Source organism: Nerophis ophidion, linkage group LG12, assembly GCF_033978795.1.
Source record: "Nerophis ophidion isolate RoL-2023_Sa linkage group LG12, RoL_Noph_v1.0, whole genome shotgun sequence".
Classification (NCBI taxonomy): Eukaryota; Metazoa; Chordata; class Actinopteri; order Syngnathiformes; family Syngnathidae; genus Nerophis; species Nerophis ophidion.
Window position 1 is genome coordinate 59,092,662 of NC_084622.1, and position 20,495 is coordinate 59,113,156.

The following is a 20,495-nucleotide window of genomic DNA, read 5'->3' on the forward strand; positions in this document are numbered from 1 at the left end:
TTAATTTAGTTGTTATCCTTACAGATTTTTTTTTTAATCATACAGTAGACCAGGGGTGCCCATTACGTCGATCGCGAGCTACCAGTCGACCGCGGGGGGTGTGTCAGTCGATCTCCAGCCAGGCTTTTAAAAAAAATAGACCTAAAAATGAGTGATCATCAATCTTCACCAAGACGTCACTTAAATGACATTCACGGTACCGGAGGGTCTTGTGAGATGACGCTGGCTGCTGCAAGATCATTATTATGAAAATATGACCGAGAGGAAGGCCAGAAACACTTTTTATTTCAACAGACTCTCGCGCCGTACCTTCCGTCAAAACTCTAAAGGCCGACTGCACATTTCCTATCTTCACAATAAAAGCCCTGCTTCATGCTGCCTGCGCTAACTAAATACAGAGTCTCGGAAAACTGGCGTGCACAAGCGATCCCTCAGAAAGCTGGCGTGCACATCACTTGTGCACGCCAGCTTTCCGAGACTCTTATTTTGTTAGCGCAGGCAGCATGAAGCAGGGCTTTTATTGTGAAGATAGGAAATGTGCAGTCGGCCTTTAGAGTTTTGACGGAAGGTACGGCGCGAAAGTCTGTTGAAATAAAAAGTGTTTCTGGCCTTCCTCTCTGTCATTTTTTCATAATAATGAACTGGCAGCAGCCAGCGTCATCTCACAAGACCCTCGGGTGCCGTGAATGTCAATCAAGCAAGCTACGGAATTTGCCGCCAATGTTTTTCTTGTAAAGTGTATGGAAGCTGGATGAATTAGATGCCAAAAACCAACCACTTTCATGTGGTATTGTACAGAAAGGACAACTTTTTTTCTCCTCCATTTGAAAATGGACATTACTGTCTGATTCCAATCAATGCAAGTCATCAGAATCAGGTAATACACCAACTTATATTCTTGTCTTTGTGAAAGAAAGACAACTATATGTGTTACACATGCTTGTATTATCATTAAACACATTTAACTTGTTTACAAAAATGTCTCTTTCATAAATAAATAAATATAAATGATATATATAAATGAGGTAGATCCCCTTGAGTTGGTCAATTGAAAAGTAGCTCGCCTGCAAAAAAAGTGTGGGCACCCCTGCAGTAGATCATCCATCCATCCATTTTCTACCGCTTATTCCCTTTGGGGTGGCGACTTGTCGAGGGTGTACCCCGCCTTCTGCCCGATCATAGATAAAATGTTGTAATATAGTCATCATCTTGTTGTGGTTTGCATACAAGCTTCTGCGGCTGAAATTAATAATTGACAGCTTGTTATGGGATTTAATGTTGCTGTTATATTGCTCATCCCTACTACAAAAACTATTTTTCACAATGGGGTGGAACTATTTTTATCTGGATCTATAATGTTATGTTTTCAGTTCCATATTTTCCTGATAAGCGATCCTTTGTGTAGCTATATAAATGTCCATAAGTGTAGATGAATGTGCCCCTAATTCCAAGTCTTCTTGTTCAGTGGTCCCTTGGAACATACTGTAGTAGTGTTGATGTTAAATGTAGATGTTTGCTTTCCGTCAGACTCCATTATCTCTCTCGTCATCGTGACAACTAGGAACACACAAGCCTCCACCAGGGAGCAGTGTAGCGTACCCAGATGTAAAACATCTTCTGCACAATCAGCCTTTTCATATAAAGCCATAAAGGAATGGAACAACCTCACAACAAACTTGAAAAGTTTAACTGAATACTCTTCATTTACAATTGAAGTTAAAAAGTGGCTTTGGAGCAACCAAAGCTGCTCACACGGTCAATAAGGTGGCCACTATGTTTGACAGATCAACTTAATGTGTGTTATATTTAGCCATCCATTTTCTACTGCTTATTCCCTTTTATCGCGGAAGGCGGGGTACACCCTGGACAAGTCGCCACCTCATCGCAGGGCCAACACAGATAGACAGACAACATTCACACTCACATTCACACACTAGGGCCAATTTAGTGTTGCCAATCAACCTATCCCCAGGTGCATGTCTTTGGAAGTGGGAGGAAGCCGGAGTACCCGGAGGGAACCCACGCATTCACGGGGAGAACATGCAAACTCCACACAGAAAGATCCCGAGCCTGGATTTGAACCCAGGACTGCAGGAACTTTGTATTGTGAGGCGAATGCACTAACCCTTCCACCACCGTGCTGCCCTTATATTTATCCATGACAGCATTTTTGTTGTAAATTGTGAGGTGTATCTGTTAAAATGATGGTTGTTTTTTTTACAAATAATGACAATGTGAACAAGAGCATGTATTGTCTCTGTGTGATGATGTACAGTAAATGAGATGTGGTCGTATTGTATATTAAGTATTTGTCCATGAAAGGGCATTTTATGACTTTTCTTAATTTGATTACAAGATATGGTATGAATTTATTTTCCTAATTTTATTGCAGGATTTTTGTATCCCTTTAATTTAGGCAGACAGGGATTGCAGATGGAAATGAGCTATTTAGCTATAATCTGGTGCAGAACATATCTGTCTTTGAGCTTAATGTTTCTGTGCATCCATCCATCTTCTTCCGCTTATCTGAGGTCGGGTCGCGGGGGCAGCCCCGACTTCCCTCTTCCCGGGGGATCCCGAGGCGTTCCCAGGCCAGCCGGGAGACATAGTCTTCCCAACGTGTCCTGGGTCTTCCCCGTGGCCTCCTACCGGTTGGACGTGCCCTAAACACCTCCCTAGGGAGGCGTTCGGGTGGCATCCTGACCAGATGCCCGAACCACCTCATCTGGCTCCTCTCCATGTGGAGGAGCAGCGGCTTTACTTTGAGTTCCTCCCGGATGGCAGAGCTTCTCACCCTATCTCTAAGGGAGAGACCTGGAAACTCATTTGGGCCGCTTGTACCCGTGATCTTATCCTTTCGGTCATGACCCAAAGCTCATGACCATAGGTGAGGATGGGAACGTAGATCGACCGGTAAATTGAGAGCTTTGCCTTCCGGCTCAGCTCCTTCTTCACCACAACGGATCGGTACAACGTCCGCATTACTGAAGACGCCGCACCGATCCGCCTGTCGATCTCACCATCCACTCTTCCCCCAGTCGTGAACAAGACTCCTAGGTACTTGAACTCCTCCACTTGGGGCAGGGTCTCCTCCCCAACCCGGAGATGGCACTCCACCCTTTTCCGGGCGAGAACCATGGACTCGGACTTGGAGGTGCTGATTCTCATTCCGGCCGCTTCACACTCGGCTGCGAACCGATCCAGTGAGTTAGGGTTAGGGTTTCTGTACATTTTCCCTTCTAATAAAGACTTAACAGTAAATAGTGAACTTAATATTTTTCCAGATCCTTGATGTCTTCGACAACAAGTACTCTTGCTTCTGGGACCTCTCTTTCAGCCTGATGTAGATTTTACATTTGTACCCTTCAGGTTCTTTCTCTGTTTCAGCAGTGCCAGTTTGTATTTCTTCTTGGTGAGCTTTATGATGATGACTGGGTTTCTGGTGTTGTTTCTTCCATGCACGCATTGTTGGTGTTAAAGCCCCACTTAAGAACTTTCAGTTTCGGTTGAGTTTTGGCAGCGCCAGTGCACCAAGACGGTAGTGTTTTGCCTGAAGGAAGTGCATAGTGTCGTAAACCATCAGAAACGACTGTCGCGTACGTACAAACTGACACGGTATCACCACAATGATTCAGTTTTACTGATTGTTCCACCGTAGGAACCTACATATTTTACTCAAACTTTATATTTGCAGGTTGCAGTCATCGCATTGTTTTTTGTTAATTCAGTACTATTGAGTTTGTTGCGTGGCTAGTCGTGCTATAACCTGACTCTCGCCAGATCCTTGTAGTTTGCGGAGATCCGCACAAGGATCTGGGCTCGAGGGCATTGCAAACTCCTTCCAGATAGCAAAAAATAATGAACAAATCGGGATCGTCGGGCGGGATTTTTTTAGATGTGACGTAGCGGCGAAGCGACTGTTTGATTCAAGCAACAATGGTTGCACGCAGCGAGGAGTCGTCTGCTGACATTGATTCTGTTATTGCAACTGTTTTGCGACATCGATCGTCTACTGACGTCGCTGCGTTGTTTCAGTAAAAGTTCTCTAACTTTTCGCTCTGTCGTTATCCAATATGTCGGCTGTTCTGTTTTGGATTTCTCAGCGTCGCTCTTATTAGCGTCACGGGTTGATTTCGATGTGAGTGGTTGAAGTAGCACATCATTCAAGATAACGGAGAAGTGGTTTATCCAAGCACATACAATGATTTTGTTTTTACAAGGCCCCGCCTTCTGAAACACATCTCCTGTTGAGAAGTCCCAGATCCTTGTTTGGAGCTCAGCGAACTACAAGTCAGGTTAGTGTGGAACTTCAAACTATCAAGCGACTACGCAAATTTATAATAGCGACCATTAGCAATATTATTTTAATTTGAGCATAAAAAATACTTACTAATCCGGCAGGAACAAAACCAAAGCAGCATCGGTCTAAAATCCCTCCTCGTCTTTGAGCTCACGTCAGCAATTGAAAGCCGGCCTAAGTTGATCCTTAAAGGGGAACATTATCACAATTTCAAAAGGCTTAAAAACAATAAAAATCAGTTCCCAGTGGCTTGTTGTGTTTTTTGAAGTTATTTTCAAAATGTTACCGGTCTCGGAATATCCCTAAATAAAGCTTTAAAGTGCCTTATTTTCGCTCTCTGCGAAGACACTGGCCATTTCCCTGTGACGTCACACAGTGCTGCCAATGTAAACAAACAATGGGAATACCACAGCAAGATAAAGTGACATTAGCTCGGATTCAAACTCGGATTTCAGCGACTTAAGCGATTCAATAGATTACGCATGTATTGAAACATATGGTTGGAGTATGAAAGTATTGAAGAATAAACTAAAGCTATTGAGCGAATTCATAGCCATAGCATGGCCGAATAGCTGCGTTAGCATCGCCGGTAAAATCAATCCATCCATCCATCCATCCATCCATCCATCATCTTCCGCTCATCCGAGGTCGGGTCACGGGGGCAGCAGCCTAAGCAGGGAAGCCCAGACGTCCCTCTCCCCAGCCACTTCGTCTAGCTCTTCCCGGGGGATCCCGAGGCGTTCCCAGGCCAGCCGGGAGACATAGTCTTCCCAACGTGTCCTGGGTCTTCCCCGTGGCCTCCTACCGGTTGGACGTGCCCTAAACACCTCCCTAGGGAGGCGTTCGGGTGGCATCCTGACCAGATGCCCGAACCACCTCATCTGGCTCCTCTCGATGTGAAGGAGCAGCGGCTTTACTTTGAGTTCCTCCCGGATGGCAGAGCTTCTCACCCTAAGGGAGAGACCTGGAAACTCATTTCGGCCGCTTGTACCCGTGATCTTATCCTTTCGGTCATGACCCAAAGCTCATGACCATAGGTGAGGATGGGAACGTAGATCGACCGGTAAATTGAGAGCTTTGCCTTCCGGCTCAGCTCCTTCTTCACCACAACGGATCGGTACAACGTCCGCATTACTGAAGACGCCGCACCGATCCGCCTGTCGATCTCACGATCCACTCTTCCCTCACTCGTGAACAAGACTCCTAGGTACTTGAACTCCTCCACTTGGGGCAGGGTCTCCTCCCCAACCCGGAGATGGCACTCCACCCTTTTCCGGGCGAGAACCATGGACTCGGACTTGGAGGTGCTGATTCTCATTCCGGTCGCTTCACACTCGGCTGCGAACCGATCCAGTGAGAGCTGAAGATCCCGGCCAGATGAAGCCATCAGGACCACATCATCTGCAAAAAGCAGAGACCTAATCCCGTGGCCACCAAACCGGATCCCCTAAACGCCTTGGCTGCGCCTAGAAATTCTGTCCAATAAAGTTATGAACAGAATCGCCGGTAAAATGTGCGGACCAAACGATCAGGCCTTTCGCATCTTGTGACACGGGAGCAACTTAAATCCGTCAATTGTTAAGTGTTTTTTTCGCATTAAATGTGGGTGGAAGGAAACGTAATATAGTTGCAAATGCATCTGCAGGTTATCCATACATCTCTGTGCCATGTCTGTCTTAGCATCGCCGGTAAAATGTGGAGACACTCTGGCACATTCAATGGGGGTCTGGCGGCAGATTTCTTGCCACTTTGGCATCTTGGGGCCAGTGGTGCAACTTGAATCCCTCCCTGTTAGTGTTGTTACACCCTCCGACAACACACCGACGAGGCATGATATCTCCAAGATTCCAAAAAATAGTCAAAAAAACGGAAAATAACAGAGTTGAGACCCGGTGTTTGTAATGTGTTGAAAATGAAAATGGCGGGTGTGTTACCTCGGCGACGTCACATTCTGACGTCATCGCCTCCAGCGCGATAAACAGAAAGGCGTTTAATTCGCCAAAATTCACCCATTTAGAGTTCGGAAATCGGTTAGAAAAATAAATGGTCTTTTTTCTGCACCATCAAGGTATATATTGACTGTCCTTTTATCCGGGTAGTCTCTCTTTTTCTATTGTCTCCTCAGACAAACCCTGTTTTTGTTGTTGTTTTGCAGCTTCGGCCATGATAGCAGTAATTCCAAATAAGAAATGCAATAATAATATAATCGACTTTCGAATTAGTAATGAACGGGAAAAGGGGAAGTGACGTATGGCGTAAAGCAGTGATCCTGCCCCCTTACTCAAAGTTGCATAGCGCCAGGGAAAGCAATATAGATCCCTCAGGCCATGACAGAGGTGTCATTCAACTAGTTGTAAGTCATCCCTAAAGTTATGAAAATACTTTATGAAGGTTGTTACTTAGTGCTGCTTTAATGACAACATTAATGTATTTTGATTGCATAAAGTTGACCGCTTTTTGCTCCGTTGGAGCAGAATCTCTTTCATCTGCTTCTCCTGTCGACTTCTCTGACATAGGATCGAGGATGGACGCACAGCCCTGCAATGATGATGTCATTCTGTCGTTTATACTGATCCGTCTCCTCTTTGATATTCTCTAAATCAGTGTTATTTTGTAGCAACTGTTGCCGCAATGCTGCATTCTCTTCTTGCGGGACTTTCAATTCCTGCCTCGCTGCTGCTGTTGTTGTTCCTTGTTGTAGGATTTTTCACCTTACTGCTGTGGAGTCTTCCTGCAGGACTATCATCTTTTTTCCTCTCTGAGAATCTTCACCTCCTTCCTGAACCTCTTCATGTCTTCAAGAAATGCCGTTCTTAAAGGCCTACTGAAATGAGATTCTCTTATTTAAACGGGGATAGCAGGTCCATTCTATGTGTCATACTTGATCATTTCGCGATATTGCCATATTTTTGCTGAAAGGATTTAATAGAGAACATCGACGATAAAGTTCGCAACTTTTGGTCGCTAAAAAAAAGCCTTGCCTGTACCGGAAGTAGCAGACGACGACGTCACACATGTGGGGGCTCCTCACATATTCACATCATTTTTAATGGGAGCCTCCAACAAAAAGTGCTATTCGGACCGAGAAAACGACAATTTCCCCATTAATTCGAGCGAGGATGAAAGATTTGTGTTTGAGTATATTGATAGCGACGGACTAGAAAAAAAAATGTATTAAAAAAAAATAAGTTAAAAAAAAAAAACACGATTGCATTGGGACGGATTCCGATGTTTTTAGACACATTTACTAGGATAATTCTGGGAAATCCCTTATCTTTCTATTGTGTTGCTAGTGTTTTAGTGAGTTAAATAGTACCTGATAGTCAGAAGGGTGTCTCAGGGGAGTCGACGGCAGCTATGGGCGGCACAAGCTCAGCTTTTCTCCGGAAAGAACTGACTTTTTAACCACAATTTTTTCACCGAAACCTGCTGGTTGACATTTGGTCGGGATCCATGTTGGCTTGACCGCGCTCTGATCCATAGTAAAGTTTCACCTCCAGGAATTTTAAACAAGGAATCACCGTGCGTTTGTGTGGCTAAAGGCTAAAGCTTTTACTGTGACTTCTCCAATATTAATTGAACAAATTGCAAAATACTGTGTAATTATGCCATTAAAGCAGACGACTTTTAGCTGTGTGTGTGCAGCGCTCATATTCCTAACAGACCGTGACGTCTTGCGTACACGTCATCATTACACAACGTTTTCAAGACGAAACTCCCGGGAAATTTAAAATTGGAATTTAGTAAACTAAAAATGCTGTATTGGCATGTGTTGCAATGTTAATATTTCATCATTGATATATAAACTATCAGACTGCCTGGTCGCTAGTAGTGGCTTTTAGTAGGACTTTAAGTTGTCTATTGTTAGTTGTATCGCACTGTTATCTGATTGCTCAGCCCTATAATCTGATTTTGCTGCTGCCTGGCAACCTTAATTATACAAACCCCGTTTCCATATGAGTTGGGAAATTGTGTTAAATGTAAATATAAACGGAATACAATGATTTGCAAATCCTTTTCAAACTAACATTCAATTGAATGCACTACAAAGACAAGATGTTTGATCTTCAAACTCATAAAGTTTTTTTTTTTTTTTGCAAATAATAATTAACTTAGAATTTCATGGCTGCAACACGTGCCAAAGTAGTTGGGAAAGGGCATGTTCACCACTGTGTTACATCACCTGTTCTTTTAACAACACTCAATAAACGTTTGGGAACTGAGGAAACTAATTGTTGAAGCTTTGAAAGTGGAATTCTTTCCCATTCTTGTTTTATGTAGAGCTTCAGTCGTTCAACAGTCCGGGGTCTCCGCTGTCGTATTTTACGCTTCATAATGCACCACACATTTCGATGGGAGACAGGTCTGGGCTGCAGGCCACGCAGCTTTTTTTGGGAAGCTGTTTTTATAGCCAATCATGGCACCCACCTGTTCCCAATTAGCCTGCACACCTGCGGGATGTTCCAAATAAGTGTTTGATGAACATTCCTCAACTTTATCAGTATTTATTGCCACCTTTCCCAATTTCTTTGTCTCGTGTTGCTGGCATCCAATTCTAAAGTTAATAATTATTTGCAAAAAAAAAAAGAAGTTTATCAGTTTGAACATCAAATATGTTGTCTTTGTAGCATATTCAACTGAATATGGCTTGAAAAGGATTTGCAAATCATTGTGTTCTGATTATATTTATATTTAACACAATTTCCCAACTCATATGGAAACGGGGTTTGTATGTTCTTTGCAATACTTTGTAGAGCTGAACGCAAGATGTAATAAAAATATGTATGCCGATTACTAACAGGTGCCTTGGGATTTCAGTCCATATCACGGAAACCTGTTTATCTTTTACAAGAAAGACCTAGCCTACCTCAGGACGATCAGCTTCTCACCAATGTGATTCACTGTCAATCACACACTAAAAATGAGACAAACTGATGTGTCTTCAGGTGGATATTGAGCTGAGAAAGAACCCCTGGAGTGGAAACAGGCTTGTTTTGATTCGCAAAAAGTTTTTCCTCGAATAATGTTTCTGCTCACAACGGGCTTCCCACAGGTCCTTGGGTCTAAAAAGTCGTGAGAACTATCAAAATAAATTGACAAGCCAAACTGTACCCTTTAACCGACAGCTAACCTCTACACTTAGAACGAGCACCAGGCGCTATGCAGTAGCTGAGGGTGACTCATTAGCGAAGGAGGCTTACTCCACTGACTCTCACCCCTGCTGATGAGCACGTACCCAGTGGAACCAGTGTGGATCCTATTAGAGTGTGGCCTTCGTGCCAAGAAAAGACCTCAGAGGTTTGCACCAGACTTTTTGATTAGGCACAAGTTCCGAGAACAACGTTCTACTCGGGTTGCATTTACTTAAAGGGGAACATTATCAGCAGACCTATGTAAGCGTCAATATATACCTTGATGGTGCAGAAAAAAGACCATCTATTTTTTTAACCCATTTCCGAACTCTAAATGGGTGAATTTTGGCGAATTAAACGTCTTTCTGTTTATCGCTCTGGAGGCGATGACGTCAGAATGTGACGTCGCCGAGGTAACACACCCACCATTTTCATTTTCAACACATTACAAACACCGGGTCTCAGCTCTGTGATTTTCCGTTTTTTTGACTATTTTTTGTAACCTTGGAGACATCATGCCTCGTCGGTGTGTTGTCGGAGGGTGTAACAACACTAACAGGGAGGGATTCAAGTTGCACCACTGGCAAGAAATCTGCCGCCAGACCCCCATTGAATGTGCCAGAGTGTCTCCACATTTGACCGGCGATGCTAAGACAGACATGGCACAGAGATGTATGGATAACCTGCAGATGCATTTGCAACTATATTACGTCTCCTTCCACCCACATTTAATGCGAAACAAACACATACCAATCGACGGATTTAAGTTGCTCCAGTGTCACAAGATGCGAAAGTCCTGATCGTTTGGTCCGCACATTTTACCGGCGATGCTAACGCAGCTATTCGGCCATGCTATGGCTATGAATTCGCTCAATAGCTTTAGTTTATTCTTCAATACTTTCATACTCCAACCATATGTTTCAATACATGCGTAATCTGTTGAATCGCTTAAGTCGCTGAAATCCGAGTCTGAATGCGAGCTAATGTCGCTATATCTTGCTGTGGTATTCCCATTGTTTGTTTACATTGGCAGCACTGTGTGACGTCACAGAGAAATGGCCAGTGTCTTCGCAGAGAGCGAAAATAAGGCACTTTAAAGCTTTATTTAGGGATATTCCGAGACCGGTAAAATGTTGAAAAAAACTTCAAAAAATACAACAAGCCACTGGGAACTGATTTTTATTGTTTTTTAACCCTTTTGAAATTGTGATAATGTTCCCCTTTAAGTCGTTCTGTACTCTGACCAGGAGGAAACATTTTTACCACCTGAGAAGGAACGTCTGCGATGAGGTGGCGACTTGTCCAGGGTGTACGCCGCCTTCCGCCCGATTGTGGCTGAGATAAGCACCAGCGCCCCCCGCGACCCCAGAGGGAATAAGCGATAGAAAATGGATAGATGGATGGATGGAGAAGGAACGTAAAGAATATAAATAATGGAAATATGTCACAGAGATCCACTGATAGATTATAATTAATTTTGAGAATGAACGCCAGCACTTGTGTAAATATGTCATGTTTCATGGTAGTGCTGTACGGCAGTGGTTCTCAAATGGGGGTACCCGTACCCCTGGGGGTACTTGAAGGTATGCCAAGGGGTACGTGAGATGTTCTAAAAATATTCTAAATATAGCAACAATTCAAAAATCCTTTATAAATATATTTATTGAATAATACTTCAAGAAAATATGAATGTAAGTTCATAAACTGTGAAAAGAAATGCAGCAATGCAATATTCAGTGTTGACAGCTGGATTTTTTTTGGACATGTTCCATAAATATTGATGTTAAAGATCTCTTTTTTGAGGAGAAATGTTTAGAATTAAGTTGATGAATCCAGATGGATCTCTATTACAATCCCAAGTTGATGATTACTTCTATGTGTAGAAATCTTTATTTATAATTGAATTACTTGTTTATTTTTCAACAAGTTTTTAGTTATTTTTATATCTTTTTTTTCAAATAGTTCAAGAAAGACCACAACAAATGAGCAATATTTTGCACTGTTATACAATTTAATAAATCAGAAACTGATGACATAATGCTGTATTTTACTTCTTTATCTCTTTTTTTCAACCAAAAAATGCTTTGCTCTGATTAGGGGATACTTGAGTTAAAAAAATGTTCACAGAAGTACATCACTGAAAAAAGGTTGAGAACCACTGCTGTACGGTATACCGGTATTCGTATAGTACCGCGATACCAATGACTCATATTCGGTACTATACCGCCTCTGAAAAGTACCGGTCCGTACACCTGTCGTCGTCATGTTGTGTCATTGCTGGTTTACCAGCAGCCGAGCATGTTCGGCAGCGCACAGTCACAGAGTACTTACAAACAGACACAGTGTGTAGACAGAAAAGGGAGAACGGACACATTTTGGCTTAAAAACCAACGATAAAGGTGAAGTTATAACACTGAAACGCCCTCAGGAAGAGGTGCTTTAAGACATAGCTAGCTAGCTAGCGGTTACGCAGTCTGCAGGGTTTTAGCCACTTCTAAATAACAAATCCTGATTTCATCTGTGAAAAGCGCTTTATAGATAAAATGCACTTACTTTCTTAAAGTTGCAAGCATACATGAGTTAAGCTACTTGTTGGAGGAGCTGAACCCCATAAAGTCCACCCCAAAATATCCATTATCACTTGCTTGTATTATCTTATAGCTGTAGAGATCACTGTAACTTTGTTTTCCAATCCCTGTAAACCATTGGCCGAGGTTCAGTTTGAACAGCCTTTCTGACAAAATCTGTTGAGTCTTGCCCCTCCAACCACGGCTCGGCCTCCTGCCCACACTGGCCTTGGGCCTGGTGGGCTGTTGCTCCGCTATGCTCTGAATCGGCGGTGCCCTGATCATTTAGTCCTGCTACTGCCCAGCATTACTAGGAATATCTGCTTTTTCAGCGCCATTTCACGCTGATACCCAGCAGCCAGACTTATGGACATTGTGAAGACTCACAAAAACGTTTTAAATGGTAAAATTGCAGTGTTTTTTGGTGAGGGGGGGCAAGTCAAGATAGGTTGATTGGCAACACTAAATGGTCCCTAGTGTGTGAATGTTGTCTGTCCAACTGTGTTGGCCCCGAAAGGGACAAGCGGTAGAAAAATGGATGGAAGTACAGATTGAATTGATTTAAATTAAATTCTCTGGGCCGCAAAAATTTCAGATAGAAGTATTTTGAGTAATGAGCTTGCTCATAGAACCAATTAATAAGCTTGTAAGTTAGGGTACTATTGTGCATACGTTCGTTCTTGAAGTTATCCATAGTTACATTTTTATTTATCATATTTTCTACAAACAAGCCCCGCCCACTCTGTTCACTCCCATGCAGAGCTTCAAATGTCACTCAAAAGTGCAGATTGTAACAGCTATCCATCCATTTTCTAACGCTTGTCCCTTTCGGAGACTTGGGTGTGGCTGGTGCCTATCCCAGCTGCGTTCAGACGGAAGGCATGGTACACCCTGGACAAGTCGCCACATTTCTACAGTTTGAAAATGTTAAATATGTTGTATTATGCCCAGGTAGACCAGTTAACTGCCTGTTTTATGCTGTTTTGCAAGACCCGTGTCACGTGACTTCAAACTTGACCCCTAATAGGCTGGTTCTGAGACAGGATCGATTGCTTCGGTCTTAATTTACCGGAAGCAGATCATTTTTCGACACTGAATTTTTCAGCACTGATTTTTTTTCACTGATTTTTTTTTCCACGCTGAATTTTTATACATTGAATTTCAAAACATTGAACTTTATAACACACACATTCCACTAAGAAATTAGTTTTCAATGAAATGGTCAGCCTATATTCATGAATTTGACAAAATTCAAACGCAAAATAAATAGGTCAATAAATTCAATAACAAATCAAAGCTTTCGTAATAAAGACAAAAATACATCCATCCATTTTCTGCCGCTTATTCCGTTCGGGGTCGCGGGGGGCGCTGGTGCCTATCTCAGCTACAATCGGGCGGAAGGCGACGTACACCCTGGACAAGTCGCCACCTCACCGCAGGGCCAACACAGATAGACAGACAACATTCACACTCACATTCACACACTAGGGACCATTTAGTGTTGCCAGACAAAAATAACCTCAATAATTCTGACTGCATGCTTATATTTTATGCCAAATTACCACAAGCTCAAGTCAATGACCACGAGTGAACACATGCTGCGTACAAAATAACTATTATGTTAAAAAAAGACAAATAGCTCACTTCTCCTTTCTTTTTGTCAACATACCTAAACACTAATTGTAAAGTGAATTATATTTAGCGCTTTTTCTCTAGTGACTCAAAGCGCTTTACGTAGTGAAACCCAATATCTACATATTTTTCAGTTACATTTTAAACCAGTGTGGGTGGTGCTGGGTGGGTGTGGGTAGAGTGTCTTGCCCAAGGACACAACGGCAGTGACTGGGATGGCGTAAGCGGGGATTGAACTGTTTCCAGCTGTTTTAAGTCCATCCATCCATCCATTTTCTTCCGCTTATCCGAGGTCAGGTCGCAGGGGCAGCAGCCTAAGCAGGGAAGCCCAGACTTCCCTCTCTCCAGCCACTTCGTCTAGCTCTTCCCGGGGGATCCCGAGGCGTTCCCAGGCCAGCCGGGAGACATAGTCTTCCCAGCGTGTCCTGGGTCTTCCCCGTGGCCTCCTACCGGTTGGACGTGCCCTAAACACCTCCCTAGGGAGGCGTTCGGGTGGCATCCTGACCAGATGCCCGAACCACCTCATCTGGCTCCTCTCGATGTGAAGGAGCAGCGGCTTTACTTTGAGTTCCTCCCGGATGGCAGAGCTTCTCACCCTATCTCTAAGGGAGAGGAAACTCATTTGGGCCGCTTGTACCCGTGATCTTATCCTTTCGGTCATGACCCAAAGCTCATGACCATAGGTGAGGAAGGGAACGTAGATCGACCGGTAAATTGAGAGCTTTGCCTTCCGGCTCAGCTCCTTCTTCACCACAACGGATCGGTACAACGTCCGCATTACTGAAGACGCCGCACCGATCCGCCTGTCAATCTCGCGATCCACTCTTCCCTCACTCGTGAACAAGACTCCCAGGTACTTGAACTCCTCCACTTGGGGCAGGGTCTCCTCTCCAACCCGGAGATGGCACTCCACCCTTTTCCGGGCGAGAACCATGGACTCGGATTTGGAGGTGCTGATTCTCATTCCGGCCGCTTCACACTCGGCTGCGAACCGATCCAGCGAGAGCTGAAGATCCCGGTCAGATGAAGCCATCAGGACCACATCATCTGCAAAAAGCAGAGACCTAATCCTGCGGTCACCAAACCGGAACCCCTCAACGCCTTGACTGCGCCTAGAAATTCTGTCCATAAAAGTTATGAACAGAATCGGTGACAAAGGACAGCCTTGGCGGAGTCCAACCCTCACTGGAAACGTGTCCGACTTACTGCCGGCAATGCGGACCAAGCTCTGACACTGATCATACAGGGAGCGGACCGCCACAATAAGACAGTCCGATACCCCATACTCTCTGAGCACTCCCCACAGGACTTCCCGAGGGACACGGTCGAATGCCTTGTCCAAGTCCACAAAGCACATGTAGACTGGTTGGGCAAACTCCCATGCACCCTCAAGAACCCTGCCGAGAGTATAGAGCTGGTCCACAGTTCCACGACCAGGACGAAAACCACACTGTTCCTCCTGAATCCGAGGTTCGAATATCCGGCGTAGCCTCCTCTCCAGTACACCTGAATAAACCTTACCGGGAAGGCTGAGGAGTGTGATCCCACGATAGTTGGAACACACCCTCCGGTCCCCCTTCTTAAAGAGAGGGACCACCACCCCGGTCTGCCAATCCAGAGGTACCGCCCCCGATGTCCACGCGATGCTGCAGTTTTAAGTTAAGCAGGAAATATTTCTATGTAAGAAAATGTTTTATCTTAATGTGTTATTTAGTTGTTCTTCACTAAAACAATGATTGAACAACATTATGTTTAAGAAAAGTAGAAATAAAAAGAAAAGTGAAACAAAACACATACACTGTTTAATGTTTGCAGTTAAATTGCTTCTGATCGATAAAAACGTGTGAAACAAATCTTTATTGGGTTACTTCTATATCGTATTGTGAGTACCGTATTTTTCGGACTGTAAGTCACAGTTTTTTATCATAAATTGGCCGGGGGTGTGACTTGTACTCAGGAGCGACTTATGTGTGAAATTATTAACACATTACCGTAAAATATCAAATAATATTATTTAGCTCATTCACGTAAGAGACTAAATCTCATGCCTTTTCATGTTTTTGTTTAGTTAAGTTCTGTTTTGCTGAAGGCTCCATTATTTCTTGTTTTTCCACTTCCTTGTTTGTCTTATTACCATGCCAACCAATTAGTTTTCACCTTGTCCCCATGTCACGCACCTGTTTCCACCAATCACCATAGTATTATTTAAGCCACAGTTACCAGGTAACATCACCTCCTTACCACAGTCTATTAACCCTCCATCAGCTGCTACGCACCTTGCTATCCATGCCAATGATCCATGCCCCTTGTTTCGGTCACAGAGAGTGTTATCGTTTTGGTTATTCATAGTTCTGCCATTGTGCAAGTTTTAGTTTATGCCCATAGTTTTGCCTTTTGTTTTTCATAGCCAAGTTTTTGTACCGCCATTGTGCGCGCCTTTTGTTTGCCTGTTTTTTATAGTGTCAAAATAAAAAGATGTCTTTACCTTCACGCCCTTTCCACTCCATTCGCTTGGCACCTCGGGAAAACAATCCACGTTCAAGTCCAAGTCATAAACGTAAAATATTTCATGGGATTAAGCGATTAGGAGTGACAGATAGTTTGGTAAAGGTATAGCATGTTCTCTATGTTATAGTTATTTGAATGACTCTTACCATAATATGTTAGGTTAACATAGCAGGCACCTTCTCAGTTGGTTATTTATGCCTCATATAACGTACACTTATTCAGCCTCTTGTTCACTATTCTTTATTTATTTTAAATTGCCTTTCAAATGTCTATTCTTGGTGTTGGGTTTTCAAATAAATTTCCCCCAAAAATGTGACTTATATATGTTTTTTTTCTTCTTTATTATGCATTTTCGGCATATGAGACTTATACTCCGGAGGGACTTATAGTCCGAAAAATACAGGATTTAATATCTTGAGTCCTATATGTATTCTTAGACTTAGACTGTATTGCATCGTGAGTTGACCATTTTTTAACACACTTACTACCAACTAATTTAGCATCAGCACAACTGAAAAATAATGCTGTCAATTTGTTTTCTACAATTCTCTCTCATGGTAATTTAATGACATGCCCATAAAAGACAGCATTAAAAAGTATTTAATGAGGTTGAGTTTCCATTTTACAGAGTCAGAGTCACTCTTGTTTGGTGTTTTTTGGTTGATAATACTGAGTGGCTAATTTGTTTTCTGCAATGTTGTTGGGAAATGTTACTTGTGACAAATAAAATGCATTATAGTTCTGTTCAGGGCTTAATTCTTCTCACTGGCCGCAATCAAGCTGCCATTAAGTGTCTTTTGTTGCAACAAAGTAACATATTTCAGGGGAAACCAAGGACATATCAGACAACCTGATTCCAGAAAGCAATTACAAAAATATCGCCAACATTTTTCACTGCCTTGTCTTCACTGCCAAGGAATCTAACCAGAAAGCCACCAGAAAAGGTCATCCGTACACACCAAGACCATTTTTTTCCCTTTTTATTATTTAAATGAAGCATTCCTCCACAATACGTCTGCCTACAAAATATCCCCTTACCCTTCTTCCACGGCCTGTTTTACCGCAGTTCATTAGGACTGCTCGGAACATGCAGACTGTGTATTGGATGTTACAGAAGGTCAGCGCAGGAATCTATGAAAATACAAGCAGGAGAGAAAAGCCAACAAGGAAACTTGCGCAATATTTCTGCACAATAACCTTTGATGCAAATCAGATTTTATTCTGTCTGTCTTATTGAAAAACAACGTGGAAGTCTGTTTACCCTTTGCAGCGTGCAATATTACATTAAACCTTCTCTAAATGATACACTTTGTATGTAAAACCCAACTAATTCAAGCACACTTTTATCATTACACAACAATGGCTCCATACAAAAAAAAAATTTAAAAAATCATATTGAGCAAATTAGGATTAGGTCTCTGCTTTTTGCAGATGATGTGGTCCTGATGGCTTCACCTGGCCGGGATCTTCAGCTCTCACTGGATTGGTTCGCAGCCGAGTGTGAAGCGACCGGAATGAGAATCAGCACCTCCAAATCCGAGTCCATGGTTCTCTCCCGGAAAAGGGTGGAGTGCCATCTCCGGGTTGGGGAGGAGACCCTGCCCCAAGTGGAGGAGTTCAAGTACCTAGGAGTCTTGTTCACGAGTGAGGGAAGAGTGGATCGTGAGATCGACAGGCGGATCGGTGCGGCGTCTTCAGTAATGCGGACGTTGTACCGATCCGTTGTGGTGAAGAAGGAGCTGAGCCGGAAGGCAAAGCTCTCAATTTACCGGTCGATCTACGTTCCCATCCTCACCTATGGTCATGAGCTTTGGGTCATGACCGAAAGGATAAGATCACGGGTACAAGCGGCCCAAATGAGTTTGGGTCTCTCCCTTAGAGATAGGGTGAGAAGCTCTGCCATCCGGGAGGAACTCAAAGTAAAGCCGCTGCTCCTCCACATCGAGAGGAGCCAGATGAGGTGGTTCGGGCATCTGGTCAGGATGCCACCCGAACGCCTCCCTAGGGAGGTGTTTAGGGCACGTCCAACCGGTAGGAGGCCACGGGGAAGACCCAGGACACGTTGGGAAGACTATGTCTCCCGGCTGGCCTGGGAACGCCTCGGGATCCCCCGGGAAGAGCTAGACGAAGTGGCTGGGGAGAGGGAAGTCTGGGTTTCCCTGCTTAGGCTGTTGCCCCCGCGACCCGACCTCGGATAAGCGGAAGAAGATGGATGGATGGATGGATATACCAATATAATCGGTTGTCTCTGTGTGATATAGAAAATGACTATAATTGTGATATTTGAGTATATAGTCTCACACAGTTGCTTTTAGCTGCTGGCATTACACTGCATGCATTTCCCACTCTTTCTTGTCTCTCCTTCTCACAGAGACTTAAAACAAGTGCATCTTCTTACACACGTCACATACTGTCAGGTGTACAATGACATACGCTCCCGCGGAGCAGACAGGTAGCGACATGGTAACGTTAGCTGTGATGCTAACGGAGTGGTGTGGGTGGTAATACGAGAGAGAAAGTGCGATTATGGTAACAAAGGAAGAATTAATTCCCAAGAAAAACAGCAGGGGGTCCATGGTCTGCCGGTGGTTTGGTTTCAAGCGGGAAGATGTTCAACAATTATGCGGCAAAAGCGTTGCTACTTAAAGTTACACCATTGCTAATGTAGCATCATTTGAAAAGTCACCCGCTAGAGAATAAGGAGTGCTTGAAACTCTGCATGTCAACATCTCCGTTTGGGGCCACACCAACAAAATGCCGAAACCACTATTTCCAGATCAACCACGTATGAAAAAAAATAGTCAACAACAGAAGGAGATAACGTCCGCAGGAACTTAACTCATAGCGAAGGACATACACTATTTGATTTCCTATTATGCAGCTCATTTTTATTTGACACTTATTGAAATATCTTGTGTGACATCATGCACAAAAGTGCACTTTATTTGTTTTAAACTATTGTAGTATTGTTCTGTACAAAAAGTGTACTTTAATTTAGTGTTGTTTTGATATGTCATCTTAGTGACATCATGCACAAAAGTGCACTAATAGCTTTTTTAAAATGGTTCTGACAATCTTGCACTTTCTGTTTTGGAAATGCTTAATAACTGTTTAATAAATACAGTTTTGGTAAATTGACATAATTGTGATTTCCCTCTCTGCATGAAAGTTTAAAATAGGCATATATTAATGAAGTATAAACAAGAATGTTTTAATGCAGACACATAAAATCATACTGCTGTGATTATATGCATCAAGTGTTCATTCTAGGTAAAGGCAAAATATCGAGGTATATATCGTGTATCGCGACATGGCCCAAAAATATCGAGATATTAATAAAAGGCCATATCGCCCAGCCCTGACAGGCAGTGTTTTATTTTTCGTAACTGTTCATTCTTGACTGTTTTTCTCTTCTGAGGTTAGTCTCTCCACATGAATACTTATGCAGCTGCCAGGAAAAGTGAACCTATTAAAAAATAATCCAGCTTTTATAGTTGCTTATGCCGAACTAAACCATAAATTCAAATGCTTTGCATTACTGACTTCATTTTGTGGACAAATCACAATAAGAGACACTTACCTGTTCTGCGTAGAAAAAGCCCAGAATCGCTACGGCCAGCTGGGTGAGGAAAACCAAAGTCAGACTGAAAGAGAACTGAAAGCAGAAAAGACGAATGTGACAAAACAAAACTGACGGATTTGTCAATACAGAGGAGATGAAAGACCTCGTCCAGGATTAAATTGAAACTATCTGTATGAGACAGCAGCTATAGCGTCAATATTTGTGATGTGTCTGGTATGAATGTTACTGTTTTGAGGAGGCGAATGTTTTCTCGGAGGGCTCCAACACAGCCACAGAAAGTGATGAAGAACATGACCACCCCCACTACAATTAGGATGACAGCTGGGTCGATCAGGAACGTGTCCCGCACCGTGTCTGGCGAAAAGACAGAAACGGGATAGACCCTGGTTATGGACAGCAGCACTTTGTTATTTCCACACACTACTCTCACTCGCTCTTTTTGTTTGTTTGTTTGCAAGCATGCAGGCAGACCATGTTCCATTCATGCTCTTTCTCTCTGTGCATGAGATTTGTTTAGGGTTAGCAAGGACAAGTGCAATTAGTGAAATGAATCCAGGTCAATCCTTTTTCCCCCCCGCCTATCAAGTGCATATAAAATAGTATCATGAATGAATTACAAAAACTGCTGCAGGCAGTCAAGAGAAAAACATTACTGAGGCATCTCAGATTTTTCTAATCTCATTCTTATCTGAAAGTTGTGAATTATATTTTGCGGACCTCAGCTAATTTAAAAAACTTAAATGCAACAAAGTAAAAGGAAAGATGTATATTGA

The 20,495-nt window shown here is 43.1% G+C and overlaps 1 protein-coding gene across 3 annotated transcripts in view; it reads right to left on the minus strand.

Annotated features, from left to right (window-relative positions):
- The window catches only part of tspan33b (tetraspanin 33b), a 116,447-nt gene that overhangs the window by 69,454 nt on the left and 26,498 nt on the right, over positions 1 to 20,495 (minus strand). For 2 of the 3 annotated variants that reach the window (XM_061917884.1, XM_061917882.1), the window contains exons 3-4: positions 19,949 to 20,076; positions 19,720 to 19,794 (exon numbers count right to left, since the gene is read on the minus strand). In XM_061917884.1, the coding sequence (XP_061773868.1) occupies positions 19,720 to 19,794; positions 19,949 to 20,076 (203 nt within the window). The remainder of the gene's footprint in view (positions 1 to 19,719; positions 19,795 to 19,948; positions 20,077 to 20,495) is intronic. The other variant, XM_061917883.1, reaches the window with a different exon arrangement.